This window comes from Athene noctua, chromosome 25 (genome assembly GCF_965140245.1).
Source record: "Athene noctua chromosome 25, bAthNoc1.hap1.1, whole genome shotgun sequence".
Taxonomy (NCBI): Eukaryota; Metazoa; Chordata; class Aves; order Strigiformes; family Strigidae; genus Athene; species Athene noctua.
In genome coordinates, this window is record NC_134061.1 from 5,007,663 (window position 1) to 5,029,214 (window position 21,552).

General features: G+C 60.3%; 2 protein-coding genes across 2 annotated transcripts; one reads left to right on the plus strand and one right to left on the minus strand.

The window, feature by feature from the left end:
• Positions 1-2,618: 2,618 nt before the first annotated feature.
• On the plus strand, positions 2,619-17,662 carry SMARCD2 (SWI/SNF related BAF chromatin remodeling complex subunit D2). The gene is made up of 13 exons (XM_074926460.1): positions 2,619-2,881; positions 10,326-10,510; positions 12,405-12,447; positions 13,025-13,147; positions 13,298-13,417; positions 13,573-13,668; positions 14,693-14,794; positions 15,063-15,224; positions 15,493-15,590; positions 15,799-15,934; positions 16,096-16,218; positions 16,304-16,405; positions 16,511-17,662. Exons 1-13 carry the CDS (start codon positions 2,720-2,722, stop codon positions 16,562-16,564), a joined length of 1,506 nt encoding a protein of 501 aa, XP_074782561.1. The 5' UTR covers positions 2,619-2,719; the 3' UTR covers positions 16,565-17,662.
• Positions 17,663-17,720: 58 nt separating this feature from the next.
• PSMC5 (proteasome 26S subunit, ATPase 5) lies at positions 17,721-21,539 on the minus strand. Its single transcript, XM_074926461.1, has 12 exons — positions 21,416-21,539; positions 20,832-20,903; positions 20,343-20,412; positions 20,078-20,175; positions 19,663-19,719; positions 19,319-19,549; positions 19,034-19,160; positions 18,677-18,867; positions 18,493-18,591; positions 18,274-18,384; positions 18,112-18,198; positions 17,721-17,834 (listed from the first exon to the last, which is right to left on the minus strand). Exons 1-12 carry the CDS (start codon positions 21,452-21,454, stop codon positions 17,781-17,783), a joined length of 1,236 nt encoding a protein of 411 aa, XP_074782562.1. The 5' UTR covers positions 21,455-21,539; the 3' UTR covers positions 17,721-17,780.
• Between the last annotated feature and the right edge of the window lie 13 nt (positions 21,540-21,552).

The following is a 21,552-nucleotide window of genomic DNA, read 5'->3' on the forward strand; positions in this document are numbered from 1 at the left end:
CTGGCTCAGCCCGACTCTTCAACCCCCCCAGGGATGGGGACTCCCCCCCTGCCCTGGGCAGCCCATTCCAACGCCCAACAGCCCCTTCTGCACAGAAATCCTTCCTCAGAGCCAGCCTGACCCTGCCCTGGGCAGCTTGAGGCCATTCCCTCGGGGCCTGGCGCTGGGGCCTTGGCTCCAGAGACTCATCCCCCCTCTCTTCTCCCTCCTGGCAGGGAGTTGCAGAGGGCCAGGAGGTCTCCCCTCAGCCTCCTCTTCTCCAGACTGAACCCCCCCAGTTCCCTCAGCCTCTCCCCCGCAGACCTGTGCTCCAGACCCTGCACCAGCTTTGCTGCCCTTCTCTGGCCACGCTCGAGTCATTCACTGACTGTCCCAACGGCTTCCCCACGAGCCGGTGTGCTGGGCGGCTGTTGAGGGGCTCCCTGTGCGCCTTTGAGGCCCTGCTGGCAGGCCTGGGCTGGGTCCTGCTCTGAGCCTTGGGGGACACTCCCCCTGGGCACCCCGAGAAGGTGCCCCATGCACCCACTGTCACTGCACCACTGTACCAAGGAGCATCTTTTCTCTCACCATCCCAGACCCGCTGCCTGCTGGAACTCAGAGAGAGAAACTCTGCTCAGGGGGAAGGAGGACTGAGGGGAAACCCTGGTGTCCCTGCTCCACCAGCTCTTACCTCTGCCTCGGGGGCCCTTCACAGCCCTCTGGCACTGCCAGACTCTCCCATCCTGCTTCTGCTCCTTCCCCAGCTCCCGCAGCATCTTCTTCTCCCAGCTCTGGTGGAGGGTTTGCAGGATGGCCTTCAGGGGCTTCTGGAAATTGGGCAGAGACAGCCCCAGGCACAAGGGGGTTGTTGCCAGACCCTGCAGCGGCTCTGTCTGCCCCTGGGGAGGCTTTGGGTCTGCATCCGGGAAGCATCAGAAGCGACGATGCTGGGAAAGGGATGTTAACACAGAGCTCCTGCTGCTCCCCAGGGGAGTGACCCCTCCGTGGGGCTGTCACCTCCCTCTTCCCAGCCACCAGCAGCTCTGAGACTGCCAGGTTCAGAGCACACCAGTGACAACAGGGCCGTGGTACGGATACAAACCACCACATGACAGCAAACAGAGAAAGATTTTTCCTTGCTCATCCCCACCACAAGCACCAGGAGCTACAGAGGCAGCTCAGGACAGGGCAGAACTGTCGTTCCCCGAGCGTGGTATAACACATCTCTGCTGGGCACACAGAGACAAGTTTTGGCAGAGATTTATAAACCAAGCTCTGCGTGGCAGCCAGAGGTCCTGTAAAGACCCCCAAGCCTGCTTTGGGCTGTGAAAACGGCAGTGTTGACCTCTGAAATGCTCGTGAGAAGTTAGCAAGAGGCACAAACCAGGGATAGTAACTGCCAGCACGTCCCTTCTGCTGCTTCCGCACCCCGGGGCTGGGCCAGGGCAGGTGTGAGAGGCCTCATGATGGTGATCTCCTCCGCTAGCAGAAAACAGAGCGGGGATTAGGAACACGCACAGAAATGACAATGTTTCTCCTTCCCAGCTCCCCTCTGTGCAGGACACCACAGATAAAACCTCCACAGGAGCCTCCTCTGCTTCAGCACAAGACCAGTCCCTGCCTCGAGCCAGCAGCGTCCCTGCAAAACCCCAGGATGATCCCCAGCTCCAGGTGCTTCTCTCCGAGCATCCCGTCCTGGCTGCCCGGGGGTGATGCCGACCCGTGACGCTGCGGAAGGGCCCCATGACCCACGCTGAGGCCGGCCCGGCCACTCCTCCTGGTGGAGGGAGCTGGGACACGGCTGCGGTGGCTGAGCCGACCTGTCCCTGCAGGACAAGGAGAGGGGTTACACCCCGGCCCTGCCCGAAGCCCCACGAAGGGATGTCGCAGTCACCGCCGCGGTCCCAAGGCGCAGCGGCGCGGGGGGGCTGTTGCTCAAGGAGCTCCGGCCGCACAGGCGGGCTGCGGGGCCAAAGCCCACCCGGGGCCGCTGCTGCGGGGCCGCACGCAGGGAGGTGGCCGGTGGCTGCCCAGCACCGCGCCGGGGGCTCCGCTCCGGCCTCCCTGCGCCTGCCAGGGAGGGACTGGGGGTCACACCAGTGCGGGCCACAGCCCCGCACCGGGCCCTGCCCCGGGTCCTTCCCAGCCCCACACGTGGCCCTGCCCCAAGGCGGGGCGGGGCAGTGGGCGGGGCAGTGGGCGGGGCGAGCCGCCGGAGCCGGCGCTGTGGCGCCCCCTGGCGGTCCCGCCGCGGAGCCGGCGCTGCCCCCCGCCACCGCCGCGGGGCTCCCCTGGGTCCTTCCGCCCCCCCGCCGCGTGCGACCGCCTGCACACGCGTGTGTCAGCGCCCCCCGCCCTGCACGGCCGGGGGAACACAGAGAGAGAGAGAGAGAGAGAGAGAGAGAGAGACTGACACACACTCACACACACACACTCACACACACACACTGACACACACACACTGACACACACACACACGCACTGACACAGACACACACTCACACACTTGCACACATTCACACTCACACACTGACACACACACACACACTCACACCCACGCGCTCACGCTCCGCCACTGGGAGGCGGGGCCAAGATTGGGGCGGAGCCTATGGGGCGGGGTCGCGGCGCGGGGGGCGGGGCGTGCCGGGGGAGGGGCCAGCGGGCGCCGCGCGCTGACTCCGTCTCCGGGCGCCGCCGCCGTTTCCGAGTAAACACCGCGGGCGGGGGCCGCCCCCCCGCCATGGCCGGCCGCGGCGCCTTCCCGCTCAGCCCGCTGCCCCCCACCGCCGCCCCGCCGCCCCCGGGGCCCGGCCCCGCCATCCTGCGGGGCCCCAGCCCGGCTCCGGCCGCTGCCGCCGCCCCGGGCTACCGGCCCATGGGCCCGGCCGCCGCGCAGTACCAGGTGAGGCGGCCTCGGGGCGAGGGGGGGTGGGGGGGGCGGTGTGAGGGGCGAGGGGGGGGTCGTGGAGGCCCCCTCGGGGCCCCGCCGCCCGGGCCGGAGCCGCTGGGGGGTGGAGGGCGCTGGGCCGGCCGTTGGGGCCTTCCCCGCGCCCGCGGGCCCGCGGCGGGTCGGGGCAGCGGCAGCCCGGCCGCCCGCTCCTGCCGTCACCCCGGGGCGTCCCTGCCCGGAGCCCAGCCTCGCCCGGGACCGCCGGCTGAAAGCCCGGGCACTCTTACTTTCCTGCCATTTTTAGCCGGGACACCTCCACGCTCTCCGTTCCCCCCCGCTCTCTCGCTTTCCGCTCTCTCCAAAACCTCCATAAAAGTTCCGGCACCGCCGCCGAGCCCGTCCCCTCGCTCCACTGCCCCCGGCATCCGGCGGGACCCCGGCGGGCACCGGAGCGGAGGAGGCTGAGCCGCCGGCTCCGCAGCCATTTCCCGTCTCACGGAGCTGCCCCGAAACCCGTTTATCTGCGTCTCCGGCAAAAGCGGAGGTGGCCGTTGGGTGCTGCAGGTGCTTCTCTTTAAGAAGCAGCCGAGGAGCTGGTTAAGCGGCGGACAGGCGCTTCCTAACGTTGAGGGAAAGTAAATCTGAACAGGCAGCAGCCCTCAGAGAGCAAATTACTCGCTTTCCAGCCTGAACACTTCTTATAAAAAGTACATGCTGACACACACTCAAGTTTCTGCCTCCCCCTTGCACACGCAGCTTGTCAGTTGGCTCTTAGGCGCGGGGTTGTTATTTTGGTGAGTAGGTTTTGGGTGTAAAGCAGAGGCTTCCAGGCAGGCTTGAAATGGAGGAGCCCAGTTGTGCAACACGTTCTCATCTGCCGCTGATCGCCTTCTCCAGAGCTGCCGCCTTACTTGCGTGAATTAAAACTTGAGAAATAAATCAAGCCGAGGGAATTTCCAGCTTGTAGGCTTCATTAATAGAAGATGAGGAAATAACTTCCCACTGCAGCCTTAAAAACGCCAAAAAGCCTGGCGCTGAAAGCTGAGATGGCGCAGCCGAGGCTGGTCCGGGCGTGAATCGATGGTAACTTGACTCGGAGGCGTTTCAGGCCGAGCGGGCGCTCGATCGCTTGCCCTGACCTTCCATGCGGCGGGTTGCAAAATCTGGTTGAGAGCCGCTCGCTGCTGGGGGGTAAAGGAGATAACATATGCTTGCTTTTTTCTCCTGCTGCTGAGCGTAAAGCTGTGGCGGTGGCAGGTGTTGGGAGCGCACGGTGATGTACGCAGAGTGTTTGTCACCACGGGACCTGGCACCGGCGAGCCAGCGCAGGAGTTGGCTGGGTCGGCAGGGCCGGTGGCAAGTGCTGTGCCTCGCGTCTGGCCACTAGCTGCGTCTGGCTGGCAGCATGCTGGCTGTGGGAAGGGAGCGCAGGCATGGGCCAGAGGGTCTGCCCTTTGTTTTGCAATTCCCAGGCTGGGGAAGGCAGCCCCTCCCCTCCTGGTGGCCATCCCTGCCATACCAGAGGATTCCTCCGCTCAGTTATGCCCTGGCTTAATGAAGAACTTCATTAGTTGGGCACTAGGAGACACAACAGGCCTCAGCCATGCCAGCAAGTGCTTAGGAGCTCTTTAATCACTGGATTATTAAACATATGCTCATCCTCTTGACATCCTTGCATGCCTGCTGGTTATTTACTGGCAGCTCAAGCAGAGAATTCAAGAAGATAACTCCTCTTAGGACCCTTTTGGGACTCTTTTGGGATCTGATGCCGGAGCAGGAAGGAGAGGGTTTTTTCCAGGAGGAGGATGATCAGCTGAGCTGTTAGGCTGCTTGGTGGTGGGTCTGCAGGCAGAGCCCCCATCCCAGTCTCTGTCCTGTGCTGGCGGCAGCACGGGTGCCAAGGCTGCATCCTAGCCCCCAGCGTCCAGGTTGTGCTGGCCGATGTAAATTCAGTGAGAGGGAACTTTTCTTTTGTTTATTCAGGTGCCAGTTTCAGACTTAGGAGAGTTTTTTTTCCAAAGTTATCAGGTTGATGCTGTGGCAGGGAGCAGGCTTGGCTCTGTGTGGTGGAGATCACGCTGTGATCTGGCATCAGAGCTACCCCGTGCTGATGCCTCGCTGGTGCACAGAGGTGGCAAAAAGCAGCATTTGTTAGGTGCCCCATTAAAAGGGTTTTATTGGTACTTGCTAGTGAAAAGGGGCCTGGCTTTCATGGGACAGGAGGGCTGCTGCAGTCCAAGCAGCTCCTAACCCTGAAAGCAGCTGCGGCTCGGTGATCCCGTCCCTGGGCGGGTGGCAGTGTGAAGGACAGAGGAGTTGTGCTTTGTGGAGAAACCCGTGGAGGAGCTGGAGCAGTGTGGGCTGCTGGTATGGAGCCAGGTGAAAGACGGGGTGGCCTGGACATGTTGGAGAGGGTGTAGTGTGGTACAGGAGAGATCCACCCAGTCTTCTTGGGAGCAGAAGAAAACAGTGTTCCTGCTCCTTGGGTGATTGGGGTTGGCTCAAAGGGGGCCTGGGGACAACAGCCAGGGCTGGAGCTGGACCAGGAAGCTGCACAGAAAGCTGTGATGCTGCTTGGGCTGGGTGACCCCACCCTTCCCAAGGGAGATGGTTTCCAAGGCAGGTTTCATCATAGACTGAGCCTCGACTTAAGTGATGATACAAAGCAGATGGACGCTGTTCTCTTGGAACACGAGGGGGGAAGGCAGCAATGGAGACCATGGCACCCTTTGTATCTCTTGGAGAAATGTGACAGTGAAGTTCCAAGTGGACAACATCTTCAGAACTTGCTGTTGAAGGCCCTCACTCCGTCTTCCTCCACAGGACCTTCTCGGGAGCCATTCCCTGGGCAGTTTAGTACCGCCAGAGGCAGTTGTTTTATGCCAGGCACCTATCTCTGCTCCTCCCATGTGTGCCTCCACACTGTGTTAGCAGCTGCTGGAGTTTCTCTTTCAAGATGGAACCCAGCACCTTTGTTCCTTGTTCCTGCTTGCATTAGTGCCTGTGTTATGATTTGAGTCCTTGTGACCTTTCCTTTCTCTGACCTGTAACATCTGCGGCTTCAGATGTGAGGCTGCAGACAGGCAGGTTTTATCTTGACCCAGACGTCTCCACTGGTGCTTGAAATGTTGCCAGCACGTGTCCTAAATCTGCCCAGTGTCTTTGCCTGTCGCTTTGCCCTTCTCTCTTTGAATTACTACTTCCTCATCTACGGTTTTTAGCTGAGAAGCAATCTGACTCCTGGAGCTCCTCCTGCATCAAAATGCGGCAGGTCTTCCAAATTTGACGAGCTGTGTTGGGGCAGTTTGGGGGCTTGCTGGGAGCAAGGAGCTGCGTGAGAGCTTGCAGAGTGCAACAGCACCTCAATAACACCACCACCTCTCGGATGAAGATCTCTGCCAGCATGAACTCAGGCTCTTCCTGGCATCTTCCCAAGAGGGACTTGCTCACAGATAAGACTGAACAAAGAGGGGGTGAAAAACACCCTTTTGGGGTGTGCTGGGTGGGGAGGCTCAGTTGGTCCCGATCCATGCAAAGCCCTGGGTTGAGCAGTGGCTTTAGGCAGCTGAGCTTTCCTTGAGACCAGCCTGGCATGGAGCTCAAATCCTGTTTAAACAGGGTTTGGGTCTGCGTCTGTCTTATTGGGAAGCGCTGCCTCCCGGGCAGGCGGGGAGGAACTTGCAGGAAGAGCTGGCGTCTGTCCAGGGCTCTGCTCCCAAAGCCCCGGGCGAGGACGCATGTGGGTTCTCGTTCCCTGACTGTTAGTGTGTACAAAGTTGGATCGCGCCTTTCTGGATGGAGCAAACCAGGACGGGTGTCAGGAAGAGCCTTTCCCCCTCACTGGGGAGATGCAAGGAAGGGCTGTGGTCTTAGAAGGAAGATCAAGAGGCTCTCGAGCTGTTTCCTGAACTGCTGCTTTTCTTCAAGCTCGCTCTCCAGCTCAACTCCTTCTTGCAGATCCATCCTGCGATTTATTGCTCCTCTTGTTTCTCATTTCTGCTACCAGCCTCCGATTTCTGGCCTGCCCTTCCTCAAGAAGGGGCCTTTGGCAGGCAGGGAGGCTGCTGTCATGCCAATGAATGTCCATCAGGCTGTTTTCCAGCCTCCCGTTGGATTCAACTGAAACTGACTCTCAACAGAGCTCCCCAAACGCAAGTGGCCTGTGCATTGACCTGGGATGAACCACTAAACCACAGCCAGCCCCATTCGTTCCTTCAGCTTTGGCAGGGAACAGAAACAAGCTGTTTTCTGTCCCGTTTCCAAACGGCTCTGCTCGCTCTCCGCGGGGAAGGCTGGACAAGGTCCAGCTTGTTCCTCAGAGCTGAGCTTGCAAGGTTTGCCCTTTGTCCACCCCACTGGCAGGGGCGGCGGGGCAGGGAGGGGGGGGGCGAGGAGGTACCAGGAGGGGATGGGGCAGCAGTGCTGCCCTGGGTGAAGAGGGATGGACAAGGGTGTTAGGAATGAGCTAAGGAAGTCCTCCTTGGTTTGAGCTGGTGTAATAAAATTTTCTGGATTTAAGCCCTCTTGCATCGTGCTAATTTCCAGAGCTTCTGAACGGGGATGGAGGCAGGCTTCACCCCACCGGGGCTGTAATGCTGCTTCGTGGCTTAGCTGGAGATTTAAGGCTGCAACATGCTTGCGTGAGTTGGGTCTTAGGAAGCTGCAGCCTTCGGCAGGAGGCGAGGGGGGCGAGGCAGTCGCTGGTTGACACAAGGCAGAGGCAGGCCCTGCTTTGCCAAGAGGCTTCTCCATTAGCGCTTTACAAATCTTGAGGGGAAACTGAGGGGAAAAATAATCCACATGAAGGATTCTGCCTTCCCTTTTTTTGTTCATCCAAGTGGTCAGATGCGAGTCCCTGGTGGGCTGGAACTCACCCCCCGGCAGCTTAGCTGTGGCTGATGGTTCTCAAATGTTTGTGGAGGTGACGTTAAAGTCTTAAGTATGACAGATCTGTTCATCCTTGCGCTGAATCTCTCTCTGCTGACAGAATTGTCTCTGCTTCTTGCAACTGAGCAGTCTCTCGCCCTCCAAAGAGCAGATGGACACGTGGGAGACCTTGCACAAGGTGTTCCTGCTGAAGTGGAGCTGTCAAAGACTCTCGGCTGGCTTCAGCCGGCCTTCAAATCTCATTTCAGAGATAGATCAGAAATGTGACCCATGGAGTGACAAAGGGAGGTAGGAGATACCTCAGGGCACGATGGTGGTAAGAGCTGCCCTGGCTGAAGGATGGCAGCTGGTCATTGCCTCTTAGCCCAGGCAGGCTGCTGACAGTGTTGCGCTGTTGGCGTGTGCAGGGAAGGGGTTGAATTGTCATACACTGTCATGTAGGGAACCTCCCTGACCTTCAGACCAGTTTCCCTGTGACACTGATCTCCTGTGTGGGCTCGAGAAACACCCAGGGGCAGAGGTTTCCCCAAAAGCCATCTGTCTTCTCCACGTTCCCAGTGGCTTTCGGGAGCTGTAGGTGGCTGTTTGCAGCCTCAGCACTACACAGATTTTCTTGGGGCTCCCAAATTTCTGATGAAGTTTTGCAACTTCTTCTCATGGCTTATCTGCTCTCCAGAAGCCCTTGCAGGTGAAACAGCACGGTTGTGGGAGCACAGTCCTCCTGTAGCCACACTGTACTGGCAAACAGTATTTACTCTGTACCTGTGTGTTTTAATTTTATAAAGGGTGTGGATCTTGGTGCTGCCTCTCCTCCCAGCCCTGCCATGGAGGATTTCTTGATAAACCCGGAGAAACTGGGTTCTTGCCTTGTGATTGTTGGCAAAAGAGGAGGTGCTGCTGGCCGCGGCCGGCTCTTGGCGATGTCTGTGCAGTCCTGCTTGTCACGAGGAATTGCGCAAACGTGGCCGATCAAAAGGAGAGAAACATCTGGGGGCTGTTAGGAGGGAGAAGCAGACTCCTGCCTTGTAGCAAGGGCAGGTTAGCGAGCCCAGGCTCTGGAGGTGCTGCTTCAAAGGAAGGCTGAGCAAACGTGGAGGCAGTATTTGGTTGTGTAACGGGCTCAGCTCGCTCTTTGTCTGTGTGTTTTTGAATCTTGACGTGTGGCACTGATCCTGCAACCCGCTGCTGCTTGACTTTGCAGCCGCAGTGTGCTTCTCCATGCGGTGCTTGGGATGTTTTCAGGATCTCCCACTTGCAGAGACACCTGTGGCCTTGGGCTCCGGAGTGGGAGCAACTCAAGCTCTTGATTTTGTGTTTACCGGCTTTTCAGGGAGGAGTTGAGTGTGTTTTGGCTCCAGCTGCCATCAAACCAACCCCCCCACGACAGCTCCGAGCCTGCCTGTAAAAGCTGCAAAGGTGGTCTTGTGCTCCCAGCTCACCCCTGCCTGGGGTTTGCACTGAAATTAATGCCCGTATGCAGATAAGCTTGTAAGTTCGTGGTGTTGCCTTGCTGGGCTCCTTTGGGATAACGAGGTGGCTTCGTTAGCGCTCTTCCGCAGCATGGCCGTGTGCCCTGGCAGGGCGGTGGGAGGGGGGCCGTGGGGGATGTCCTGGCACGTTGAGGAGCCTGCGGCAGGGGAGAAATGTTGCTCTGCTGGCTTGGTGGCTCTCCCAGCCTCCAATCTTGGCAACAGGGAGCTTGAGGATCAAAGGATCCTGTTGGCTCGGCGGGCCGGTGAAGCAGGCTGGAGCACGTAGGGGCAGCCAGTGGGTTGTGGGGTGCTGTGACCCATTGTTGAGGGCACTGGGGGGATGTGTGGGGCGTAGACCTGGTGGCATCTGCGAGCCAGCAGTGTGGGTGCTAGCTTGCAAACCGCTCTGCTCCAAGGGATGCAGAGGGGCTGCGAGTGCTGCCCTGGGTCGGGACCCCTTGCAGGAGTGGTTAGGTGTTGCTTTGTGGGTTGTAAATGCCCTTTCTGGGCCCCCGGAGGGGGAAGGATGGGAGCTGGCGCGCTGGAAGGGGATGAGCTCTTGCCTCCATCCCCTGCGCCTGGCGCTCGGCTGCCTGCCTGCCTGCCAGCCTCAGGACCAGTGCCGATAGAAAGTGGGATTGCCCCGCTCCCCTCCCAGGCCTTGCGCCTGCCAGCACTGCTGCTTTCCGGAGAGGAACCCACGGCACAGCCCTGCCGCAGCCCCTGCTGTCCCCAGGGTGAAGGCTTTGCAGCCGATGACCCTCGTGATGGGACCTTGTGATGCTCCAGGTCCTGTGGCATGCTGGTGGCTCCGGGCCACAGTGGCTTCGGCTTTGTGCCGGCTGGCAGCCCCGGGCTTCCCCTGCGGTCAGTGGCTTCTGCTGGTCCTGGTTCTGCTTTTTTGTCACTCTTCCTGCAGCAAGGAAGGCTGCAGCTCCTGATGTCCTTCTCCCTGGCCTGCACCTCGGGGTATGGCCTTGGGAATCTCTCCTGGGGAAAAAGCGAGAGGGCGGGTGGCATCTGCTGGCCCCCAGCCACGTTCAAGCCCCCTCGCAGGGCAGTGTCTAATGCTCACACTTTCTCCTTTTCCCCACTAGCGCCCCGGGATGCCGCCTGGCAGCCGGATGCCCATGGCAGGGCTGCAGGTGGGACCACCAGGAGCCCCCCCATATGGAGCAGCCTCCCCGATGAGACCCGGCCTGCCGCAGTCCATGATGGACCCCTTCAGGAAGCGCCTGCTGACCCCCCAGGCGCAGCCACCGCTGGCCACCCAGAGGAGAGGGTAAGGGGCTGGCACCCTCCTGCGCTGGGATGGGCACCCACAGCAGGCTGGAGGGGGACGGTTTGACCCGCTGGGTCCCGGTTGTGCTTTGCCACAGACGCCCACGGCTGCCTGCCCTGCTGCAGAGGGGCGAGCTGGGGACAGAGATCACACAGCTTGCAGCTTCCCTGCGCTCTGAGCTCCATGCCAGTGACTGAAAAGCCTCATTGCACGCGTTTGTGCTTGCCAGAGACCCCAGCACCAGCTCCTCAGGGTCTTTCCGCTTCTCACAGGGGTTTGTGCTGGCTCTGGCGGGCACAGGGCTGGCAGGTTGCAGAGACGCTCCCTGGAGCTGCAGTCTCAGTAGGATGGTTTGTGGGGCTGGTCTCATTGAGCCATGGGGCTCTGCCAGCAGCTCCTTGCTTGTTTACAACGCTGCTAATCCCTTTACTCTGTGTCTGTTTTCCACAAGGGCTTCTTGATTACTGGAAGCTGTTTCTCAGGGCAGAGTCCCTTGGCCCCAGTGGACGCTCAGGTCCCGTTCCCTGCCCTGGCTGTGTGGCAGGGCTCACTTGGCTCCGTGATCCCTCCGCAGGGCATCACAGCCCCTGCACAGCAGCTGCACATCCCTTCGCTGCCCCAGAACCAGCTAGGGATTAAGGACAAGGGGCAGCTTGCCACTGAGCAAGGACGTCAGTGGCCAGATAAGGCTGCGGCTCCGCTCCCGGGGGCAGGCTGCGTGGGATCAGCCGTGCTCGGCTGGTCGAGCATCCCTGCTCCCGGCTGGCTGCGGATCAAGGGATTGGGAACTGCCAGCTGCTAATGGGGTGGCCAAACCCTGCAGGGCAGGAAGCATTTAATACAGCAAGAAGAGCTCAAGAGAAGCGCTCTGACCACCCCACCCCCCCTTAACTAGGGCTGCCCTCCCGAGGTGTCCTCCTGCTGGAGCAGCCCTGGGGCAGCTGCTGTACCTTGGACACCTCGTGACGGCAGCATGGACGCCCACATTTGCTGCCCTGCTGCTTCACACGCTGCCAAGGGAAAGGGACTTCCCTTTGCCCACTGGACTCTGCCCCAGCTTTTACATGTGCAGCAAATGGGAGGAGAGTGTTTTCCCATTTATCCAGGCATTGAGTGTGAATTTAATGGGGCGTCAGGGTGGGCTCAGGCTGACAGGGGCTGGGGGGGTCAGGAGCCTGCAGGATGAAGTGGAGGAGGACAGCCCAGGGCTCTGTTGTCTGACGGGGTACTACAAGCTCGGAGAGAGCTGAAATGGCTCTTGAGCGAGGCTGCAGCTGTGCTGTGGCTCTCAAGGCCTCTCTGCTTCCTCTGCCCATGACGATTTCAGCCCCACTGTGGCAAGGTTGGTTTGGTTTGAGCTGTTTCTAAGTGAGCTCCTGGAACTGGGCTTTGGTTTGTAGCGCTGGGAGAATTTGATGGCCACTTCGTTCCTGAATTTCCTCTCTGGCTGTCCTGCAGCCTCAGCTTTGCCTTGTACTACCTTCTCCTTGCTCCTGCCCTGTGGCACCTTTAGTGAGCAGCAGCAGTGAAGAAAACTGAAGCCAGGGACTGGATTTTCTTCCCTGGTGATAGGCTGTAGACATCCAACACCTTCCCCTGTGGAGTCATCTTGGCTTGCGCACAGGGATATATTCTCTTACCCATTTGCTTTCTGGCAGTGATCCAAGGTCTTGTGGTCTAGATGCTCCTACAGCCTTTCTTCGCTCCCCTCCTGCGAGTCCAGAGTCCCTGTCACACAGAGCAGCCCCAAAGGGGACCTGTCCCCCCAGACCTGTTCACTGCAGCAGGAGCCTTGAGCATGCAGCAGCCTCCCACTGGGCGGGCAGCAAGATGTCCTGTGAGAGCTGAAATGTCACTTTTTTTTTTTTTTTGCCCATGTCTGTGCTTTTTGCAGGGTGAAAAGGAGGAAGATGGCTGACAAGGTTCTGCCACAGAGGGTGAGTGCTGCCTCGGTGTGTGGTGAAGGAGCTGAACTGCTGGGGGGAGGTGGTGCATCCGTGCTGCCTTCCCAGTGCAGCTGGGGTGATGAGGTCCCTACAAGGAGGAGGATCTCACTGGGCCACATCCTGCCCGCTGAGCATTGCTGCATAGTCCCAAACTGACCTGGAAGATTTCTGTCTCTTCCTTGGGGGTGGCAGGAGGTTTGGGGTGTGCATAAGTTGGACAAGAAAGACTTTGAGCAGGCAAGGAGGAGCAGTGCCTTGGGGTGGGGACCCCAAGAGAGGACCCTAAGCCTCTCCTAGGAGGTCCCTCTTGACAGTCCAGGGTTAAATTACCTACCTGTGATGCCAGGCAGGCTGCTGGGCACGGTGACTGAGGTCTGCAGTACAGCTCTGTGATTTGGGGAGAGCTTTGCAGGGCTGTAGCCTTTGTTTAAAATGACAGATTGATGCTGTTGTGCTGGACTCATCACTTGGTGACTCCTTGGCGTGTCAGCCCAACACCAGTAGTGTTGCTGGCGCTGGTGTGGGGGGATGCAGCCCCTCCCCAGCACGGATTATTGCTGTTTGACAGATCCGGGAACTGGTCCCAGAGTCCCAGGCCTACATGGACCTTCTCGCCTTTGAGCGCAAGCTGGACCAAACCATCGCTCGGAAGAGGATGGAGATTCAGGAGGCCATTAAGAAGCCGCTGACGGTGCGTGGCAGCCCTGGCTGGGAGGGCGAGCAGCCAGGTGGGGGGGAGCTATGAAGAAGTGGGTGATGCTGTGGGTGCTGGCAGTCACCCTCTCACCCTGAGCATCATCGCCCCCCGCCCCCCCCCCCCCCCCGTTTCCCTATTCCACAGCAAAAGCGGAAGCTGAGGATTTACATCTCCAACACTTTCACCCCAGCCAAAGAAGAAGGGGAGGGTGGTGAGCGTGTGGCCTCCTGGGAGCTACGTGTGGAGGGCAAACTGCTGGAGGACGTAAGGATACGGGCTGGGATGAGCTGGTGCTCAGAGCTGAGGGCCGGGCAGGGGGGCACAGGGCCCTCTGCTTCCTGAGTGCTGGCGGCTATATTGGGGCTGGGGCCCTCCCTGGCTGGTGGGGTCAGGCCAAGTCTGTCCACTCTGTTTTGCAGCCGAGCAAGCAGAAGAGGAAGTTCTCTTCCTTTTTCAAGAGCCTCGTCATCGAGCTGGACAAAGAGCTGTATGGACCAGACAACCATCTGGTGGAGGTGAGACGGGAGCGCTGCGGGGCTGGCTCTGCACCCTGGGAAGGGTGGGGGGGAGCTGTTGGCCCAGCGGGGACGGGGGGTGGCCCTGCCCCTTACCCTGTGGGTGCTTGGCTCCCCAGCCCAGTGCCTGTCCTACTGCCAGTGGGGGCTGAGCGAGGGGCTGTTGGGTGCTGTGGAGCGGTGCCAAGCCCTGCGTGGGGGACCACACAGCCGAGCTTTCCAGGCTTGAGTTTACAGCTGTGCTTTCTTCCTTGGCTGGTGAGATGTCTCCTGGCAGCGACTGCTGCCTGCTCGGCTCTTAACCCCCTCACACCCACAAGTACACAGCTGGAGCTGAGAGGTGTGGGGCTGCAGCGAGGACGTGGCTCTGAGGCGCAGCTTGAGCAGTCCCAGGTCCCACAGATTTGCAAAAGCGAGGCCAGGGGTGGGTGGTGATACCACAGAAAAGCTCATCTCTGCATCCCAGCGCCAGGTGGGAAGGAGGGTCTGCCTGCTGCCCCTCAGCCTGCTGCCTGGCTGGAAGGTCCCCAGGGAGATTAAAGCACTGCCTGTGAGTGGGATCAGACCTTTTTGGGTGCTCCTGCCAGGAGCAGGCTTTCACTGCACCCACCTCATGCTTTTCCCCCTGGGAAATGTTTATTTCTGTGGTGGGGTGAATCCCCTTTACATACAGGATAGTTTGTGCACAGCTCTGATGCGCATTCCCCGCCGTGGCTGACAGGATTGATCCCACAGTGACTCCAGGAGCTGTCTGAGCTCTTCACATCAAGTGCTCAGGGCTGTAACTCCCCCAGCCCATCCCAACTCCCGGCCACCTCTGGGCTGAGCACATCAGCCTGTATCTGTTGGACTGGGTGGGCTCTCGGCTGAAGCACCCCCCAGGGTCAGACTCCCAGGCCCTGCCTGGGGTGAGGTCCAGGCTCTCTGCCTCTGTCAGACCCCCAGCACATGAGCTCTCTGTGCCTGGCTGTGGACACAAAGTCACGGTCCTGGAGCTGACCGGTGTCCCCTTGGTGTCTTGTAGTGGCACCGGCTGCCCACAACCCAGGAGACCGACGGCTTCCAAGTGAAGCGTCCCGGTGATGTCAATGTGAAATGCACTCTGCTGCTCATGCTGGATCACCAGGTAGGGGCCCCGGGGCCGTGCGGGTGCTGGCCATGCCCTTCCTCCAGCACACCTCGTGTGTGTGGGGCACTCCGAGGAGGGGCAATGGGCTTGGGCTGGGGAAGGGCCTTGTATGAGGCTGTTGGGGGGCTGTGGGGGTAGGAAAGAGCACCAAGAGCTCCAGGCACAGACCCTACAGACTGTGGTGACCCAAGGACACTGAGCTCAGAGGAAAGGCCCGTCTGAGGGCCGGGCAGACCCTCTTCATTCACCCTCCGTGTCCCTGCAGCCACCACAGTACAAACTGGACCCTCGCCTGGCTCGCCTGCTCGGGGTGCACACCCAGACCCGCGCCAGCATCATGCAGGCACTCTGGCTCTACATCAAACACAACAAGCTGCAGGACAGTCACGAGAAGGAGTACATCAACTGCAACCGCTACTTCCGCCAGGTCAGCCCTTGCCCCGCGGCACCAGCACGCTTTGCTGGGAGCAGAGCACCCTTCCCACCCCCAGGAGGGCCAGAAAAACCATCTTTTCTGCCTCACAACACACTCCAGTCTGCCCGGGCTCAATTTATGCCCCTTCCCCAGGTTCTGGCTTGCATCCGTCAGCTTGCTACGCACAAACTAGGGCTGGCGGGTTTCCCTACCTGGCCCTTTGTGGCTGGTGGAAGGAGGTCCTGCCACAGGCAGCAACCACTCTGCTTTGCCCCTCCAGATCTTTAACTGCGTCCGCATGCGCTTCTCTGAGATCCCCATGAAGCTGGCGGGGCTCCTGCAGCACCCAGACCCCATCATCATCAACCACACCATCAGGTAGGGGGGAGGGCTCCAGCCCAAAGCAACAGTGAGCACAAATCACTTGGGAGGGGAAGAATCAACCAAACAAATACGGGGGGTTCTTGGGGCAGTCACTGGGGTGCTCGTGTGGCTGTTGGGGGAGTTGACCACCCCTACGGCAGCATGGTGGAGGATGAGGATGTCTTACTCCCCCGTCCCCAACACCCCGTCATCTCCCCCGCAGCGTGGACCCCAATGACCAGAAGAAGACGGCCTGCTACGACATCGACGTGGAGGTGGATGATCCCCTGAAAGCTCAGATGAGCAACTTCTTGGCTTCCACCACCAACCAGCAGGAGATCGCCTCCCTGGACGCCAAGGTGGGGGGAGCCCTGTGAGGCGGGGGGGTGCCGCCCTGCCCTGCAGCAGGGCCTCAGCCAGGGCGGCACGTAGAGGCTGTACCACATGGTGGGGGGAGCTTGGTGTCCTGTTCTGGGGGCACACAGACACAGCTGCCTCTCACACCTCGTCACCGCCTTAGATTCATGAGACCATCGAATCCATCAACCAGCTGAAGACGCAGCGCGATTTCATGCTGAGCTTCAGCAACAACCCGCAGGATTTCATCCAGGAGTGGATCAAATCCCAGAGGAGGGACCTCAAGGTAAAACCCTGGGGTTGGGCAGAGCGAGGGGCTGCAGGGGGAAGGGGGGGGTGTGACCTTGGCCCTCACCCTGTGTCTTACTCAGATCATAACAGACGTGATCGGGAACCCCGAGGAGGAGCGGCGGGCCGAGTTCTACCAGCAGCCCTGGGCGCAGGAGGCTGTGGGCAGACACATCTTTGCCAAGGTGGGCTCCGGGCTGTGCCTGTGGGGTGCTGCAGCAGGTTGGGACGGTGTGGGGGTGTCCTTGGGGCCACCCCTCTCCCTGCCTGAGTGCCCTCGTCTCCTCCAGGTCCAGCAGCGTCGGCAGGAACTGGAACAAGTGCTCGGGATCCGCCTGACCTAAGGGGCCGGCGGGGGCTCGGGAGCTCCTTCTCCTCTCCCTGCCTCCTGAGCCTGACGGTACTTCTTACTGGAATCAAATACAGCACTTGCACAAACCCGACGTGCCTGGAGGGATTCGGAGCCACTAGCACCCCTGGGCTCCCCTCAGCCGGGAAGCTCTAGCCCCAGGCAGAGCACAGCGGAGGGTCCCCCAGTTTCCCACACCCCCCCCACCCCTTTCTGCTGCGTTAACGCATCCTGCTTTTGCATCGTGCTGTTCACCTCTTTCCCCCCCAGCACTGACCCCAGCCCTGCTGCTCGCTCCCCTCCTCTGGCCAAAAGCCCTCCTGGAGTTGCTGCCCAGCAGGGAGAAGCTGCCTGCGCTGCCCGGGAGCCCTGCCTGCCCTCCCTGAGCCCAGCCGCCGCGAAGGCAGGCCCGGCCCTGCCCCTCTTCAACCAAAGTTTTGTCATTCCAAACGCCAGCCCCCCCAAATCCCCGCTGGTGCCCGACGTTTTGCACTATTTTTGTGAACAGGTTTTATAAAAAAAAAGGAAGCGTTTTGTACAGTGGGTTTGTATTTGATTAATATATTGAGTTCCTCTTACTGCACTCATTGCCTCAATCTATGCAGTGGTTTGTGGTGTTCTCAGAGGGCGGCTTGGCCCAAGCTCTTCTTTTTATACGTAACCAAGTTTTTTAGCGTTAAGTTTTTGACAATCAGTTGATTACTCCACCCTCCCCTACATAATTAGCGACTCATTGTGAATGATATGAGGTCTCAGGGGGGCAGAGGGGGTAAGCTCTGCCCCCAGGAGCCTGCAGGCAGAGGGGTCAGTGGGGCACCGAGAGAACTGGAGATACTGGAGAGGGAGGGGACCACAGCGCTGGGGCTGGGGACAGTGCCACCACCGCTGAGGTGCCTTAACCCCACTGGCCCCCTGCCTGCAGGCTGCTTGTGGCCCGGCTGGAGCTGCTCTGCCTCTCTGTGTAGTCACAGGCAGAGGGGGGGGGGGCGTTTACATATTCCCAGGGTGTACGGCTCAGGGGTGCCTGCTCTGCCTCTTGTGTAACCATTTTTTGTCTATTTTGGATATTTTCTAATAAAACCAGTTAGCGGCAGCTCTGTGTGTGTGTGCTGGAGTCCTGCAGCCCCTCTCCCCAAATCAGCGCCCAGGCATGGCCATAGCAGCACTTTATTAGAGACAACGCAGCCCGAGGAGCAGCCCCAGCCTCACTGTTACTTCCACAGCTTCTTGATGGACATGTTCTTCTCACTGTCCTTCTGCATCACCTGGGCAGGGAGGAGCAGACCCTTGGTTCCTATTTGGGTGCTAACCACCCTCCCCCCCCCAGGACCAAGCTTCAGCCCTGCCCAGGGAAGGCACTGCAGCCTCCCATCACCTCCCCAGCCCCTTCCACATCACTCAGGTGGTGACCACACCCTTAACACCATTGTTTGTCCCCAGAGCTGCCCCCCTCCCCTTCAAGCATGGCAGCTCCCAGCACAGTTTGTGCCATGGAAGAATCCACCAGCAACCCCCCCACTTCACCTCCCCCATGGCACTTACCTTGGCAACGGCCATTTCAAAGTCTTCCTGTGTGACGTGCACCCTCCTCTCCCTCAGCGCATACATGCCAGCTTCTGTGCACACCCCCTGCGACGGACAGGGACGTCACCCACCGCTGGCCCCTCCGCCAGCCCAGGTGCTGCCGCAGGGGCCCCGGCTCACCTTGACTTCAGCGCCCGACGCCCCCGGCATCAGCTCCGCGATCTTCCGCAGGTTGATGCCTCGCGTCAGGTTCATTTTCCGGGAGTGGATCTTGAGGATGTCCAGACGGGCCTGGAGGAGAGTGGCAGCAAAGTGGGCGTTGGAATTGCTGCCAGCCAGGGCTGGGGACAGCAGGGGACCAAGGGAGAGCCAGGGCCCAGCACAGGGCACCCCACCTACCTCCTCGTTGGGAGGGGGAAACTCAATCTTCCTGTCGATGCGGCCGGGTCGCAGCAGAGCTGAGTCCAGGATGTCAATCCGGTTCGTGGCCATGATCACCTGCATGGGGAGAATAACTGTCCCCACTCCGGGCACCCTGCTGCCACCACAGGGGTGGTGGGATCCTGCCCCAGCCCCCTCCTACCTTGATGTTCTTGGTGGCCTCAAAGCCATCGAGCTGGTTGAGGAGCTCCAGCATCGTGCGCTGCACCTCGCTGTCCCCACCAGAGCCGCCCTCCAGGCGGGAGGAGCCGATGGAGTCGATCTCGTCCATGAAGATGATGGAGGGAGCGTGTTCCCGGGCCATCACGAACAGCTCCCGCACCATACGGGCACCTGCGGGGAGCAGAGGGCTGAGGCCTGGCACCATGCACAGCTCAGCCGCAGTGCTTCCATCTGCCCCGGACACCACATGAGAGGCCAGTCCTGAGGCCACCCAGCACCACCACAGCCCTCACTGGGGCTCTGACACAAGCAGCTGCCTCCCTCCACACCCTTCTACCTTCACCAATGAACTTCTGCACCAGCTCGGAGCCCGAGACGCGGATGAAGGTGCAGTCGGTGTGGTGGGCCACAGCCCTGGCCAGCAAGGTCTTGCCTGTGCCAGGGGGTCCGTAGAGCAACACGCCCTGCAACAGCCACATGGATGCCTCAGCACCCCTGTCTGTAGCTGCACCCCGACAGGAGACATGGGGAGCACCCAGTGGTGACACAGGCAGCATCACAGTGGCACCACAGAACCCCCAAATACTGACTCCAACCACAGGCCTACAGCAGCAGCACTTGCCTTGGGCTGGGCAATCCCCAGCGCCTCAAAAAGCTCTGGGTGCTTGACCGGCAGCTCGATTACTTCCTTGATCTCCTTTATCTGCTTGTCCAAGCCCCCAATCATCTCGTAAGTGGAATCTGGAACCTTCTCCACCATCATCAGGGACACGAGAGGGTCCACTTTGTTAGGCAGGATCTTGTGCAGCGTGTAGCTGTCATTGCGCAGGGCCACGCGACAGTTCGGGGTCACCTGCAGCAAGAGCAGAAGGGAGCTCAGCATCCCCGCTGCAGGGACGGGGCAGGCAGCGCCAGGCTGCCCCGAGGGAGCGGTCACATCCCCTCCCACAGCTCCAGCACACTCACGTCATTAATGTCGATGTTCTTGTCCACATCCACCACAAATTTCCCCTCCGGATGTACCTGGAAAACAGCAGTTGCCACCATGAGAATTATTTCCCTGAGAAGTCTCATCGTGTGCCCAATACCCACACCAGCTGGAGGAAGGAGCCAGAGAACTCAGTCACCACCAGACACCCTGCGGCCCCCAGGAAGCCCTAAGCCAGGTGCCTCCCACCCTCCTGGGGAAGGTTTGGGCCCAGGAGAGCTGTTGCAAAGTGTTCCTCTGCAGAAAGAACTCTCACTTTGTGTGTTTTGGTTGTTACACCTGCCTAGAGCTCATGCTCACACTTGCTCCAACCCCCATGGGCCAAAGGGAGGATCTGCCAGACCCCACCCCTGCCCCAGCCCCAGTCAGCCTCAGGACAGCTCAGCCTCGTACCTTGACAAGCACTTTCTTCTTGTCCATGGCTCTCACCACTTCTCCCACGTAGGAGCCCTGTTCCTGCAGAAGCTGCAGCTCCTCCCGCAGCAGGCGCACTGCAGAGAGGGAGACATCAGTGCCAGAAGCAGGCACCTGTGCCCTGACACTCTGCCCACAACGGATTGGCAGCACTTGCCACAGTGGCTGTCAACTGGGCCAGGAGCCACCAGCCCAGCAGGCAGGACCAGCCCTAGAGAGGAAGATGAGAGGAGCTGAGCTGTACCTTTAGCGTTCAACTCATTTCTCTGCGCTTGCAGGCGCCGCAGGTTCTGGCTCTTCTCATTCACGATGAGCTGTTGGGAAAAAAGCTCTGCTGAGGCCTCGGTGTCCTGTGCAGCACTTATATGAACACAGGGTGGGCACCAGCACAACAGCCTTTGTGGGACAGGGACCTGGAAGGGGACAGCCCCTCCCAGCAGGACATGGCCTGCCACACACCACAGCCAAGGGCTGGGCAACACACATGCAGCAGCACTGACAGCTCACAGGACTGAAACTCATCTCGTACACCCCCACCACCCAAAGGCTGGGTCCTGCTTGCAGATACCACCCTGGGGAAGTGCTTCCTCCCAAACAGGGAACCTACAACATAGGAAAAGCTGTAGGTGCTCTTCAGGCAAGCGCAGGCACAAGGAAACAGCCACATAGTCTCAAGTAGAACCACAGGGGGCAAGTCAGCTGGGCATCTCCTGTGCAGCTGGGACTGGCTCACCTGCAGCTCCTCGATCTTGGACAGATAGTACTGCCGGAGCCCTGTGCCGCCTTTCCCATCATCCATCTCCATCTGTGAGAGAGCAGAGCTCAGCAGCATTGGCCTTAGCCCCGAGGGACGCCCCATTCCACCTGGAGTCTCGAAGTCCACCTCTACCCCCCAGCCAATCTTCGTGCTGCCCCTCCGGTCCCAACTGCCCCCTCCAGCCTCCCTGGGTCACGTCCTGAGTCCCCGCTGTCCCTCCAACCCATCTTCTGCCTCCCCGGGCCGGTGCCTAACAGCACCCTCGAAGCTTCCGTTCCCCTGCGAGTCTCGCCATCCCCACACACATACCGCTTCCCACTACCCCTCCTAGAGCTTCGTCCCTCATCCCCCAAGGCCTGACCCAGGCCCCGGACGGCCTCCGCCACCTCAGGGAGGCTGAGGCAAGACCCGCCGAGTCACGGCGCCCGCCAGGCCCCGACCAGATCCGCTCCCAGCAGCGCCCCACGGCAGCACGGCGCGACCCGGGCGCGACCCGAGCACCCCCCGGCCGGCGACCGCGGCCGGCGACCGCACTCCGGCCCGGCCCGGCCCGGCCTCACCTGCTCGGGCCCGTCCACCGCCATCTTCTCCGCCGGCATCGGGACCCCAGCGCCTCTCCTGCCGGCACTAAAGATGGCCGCCACTCTCCTTCCGCCGCCCGCCCCCGCGCGCAGGACGTGATGGCGTCACTTCCTCT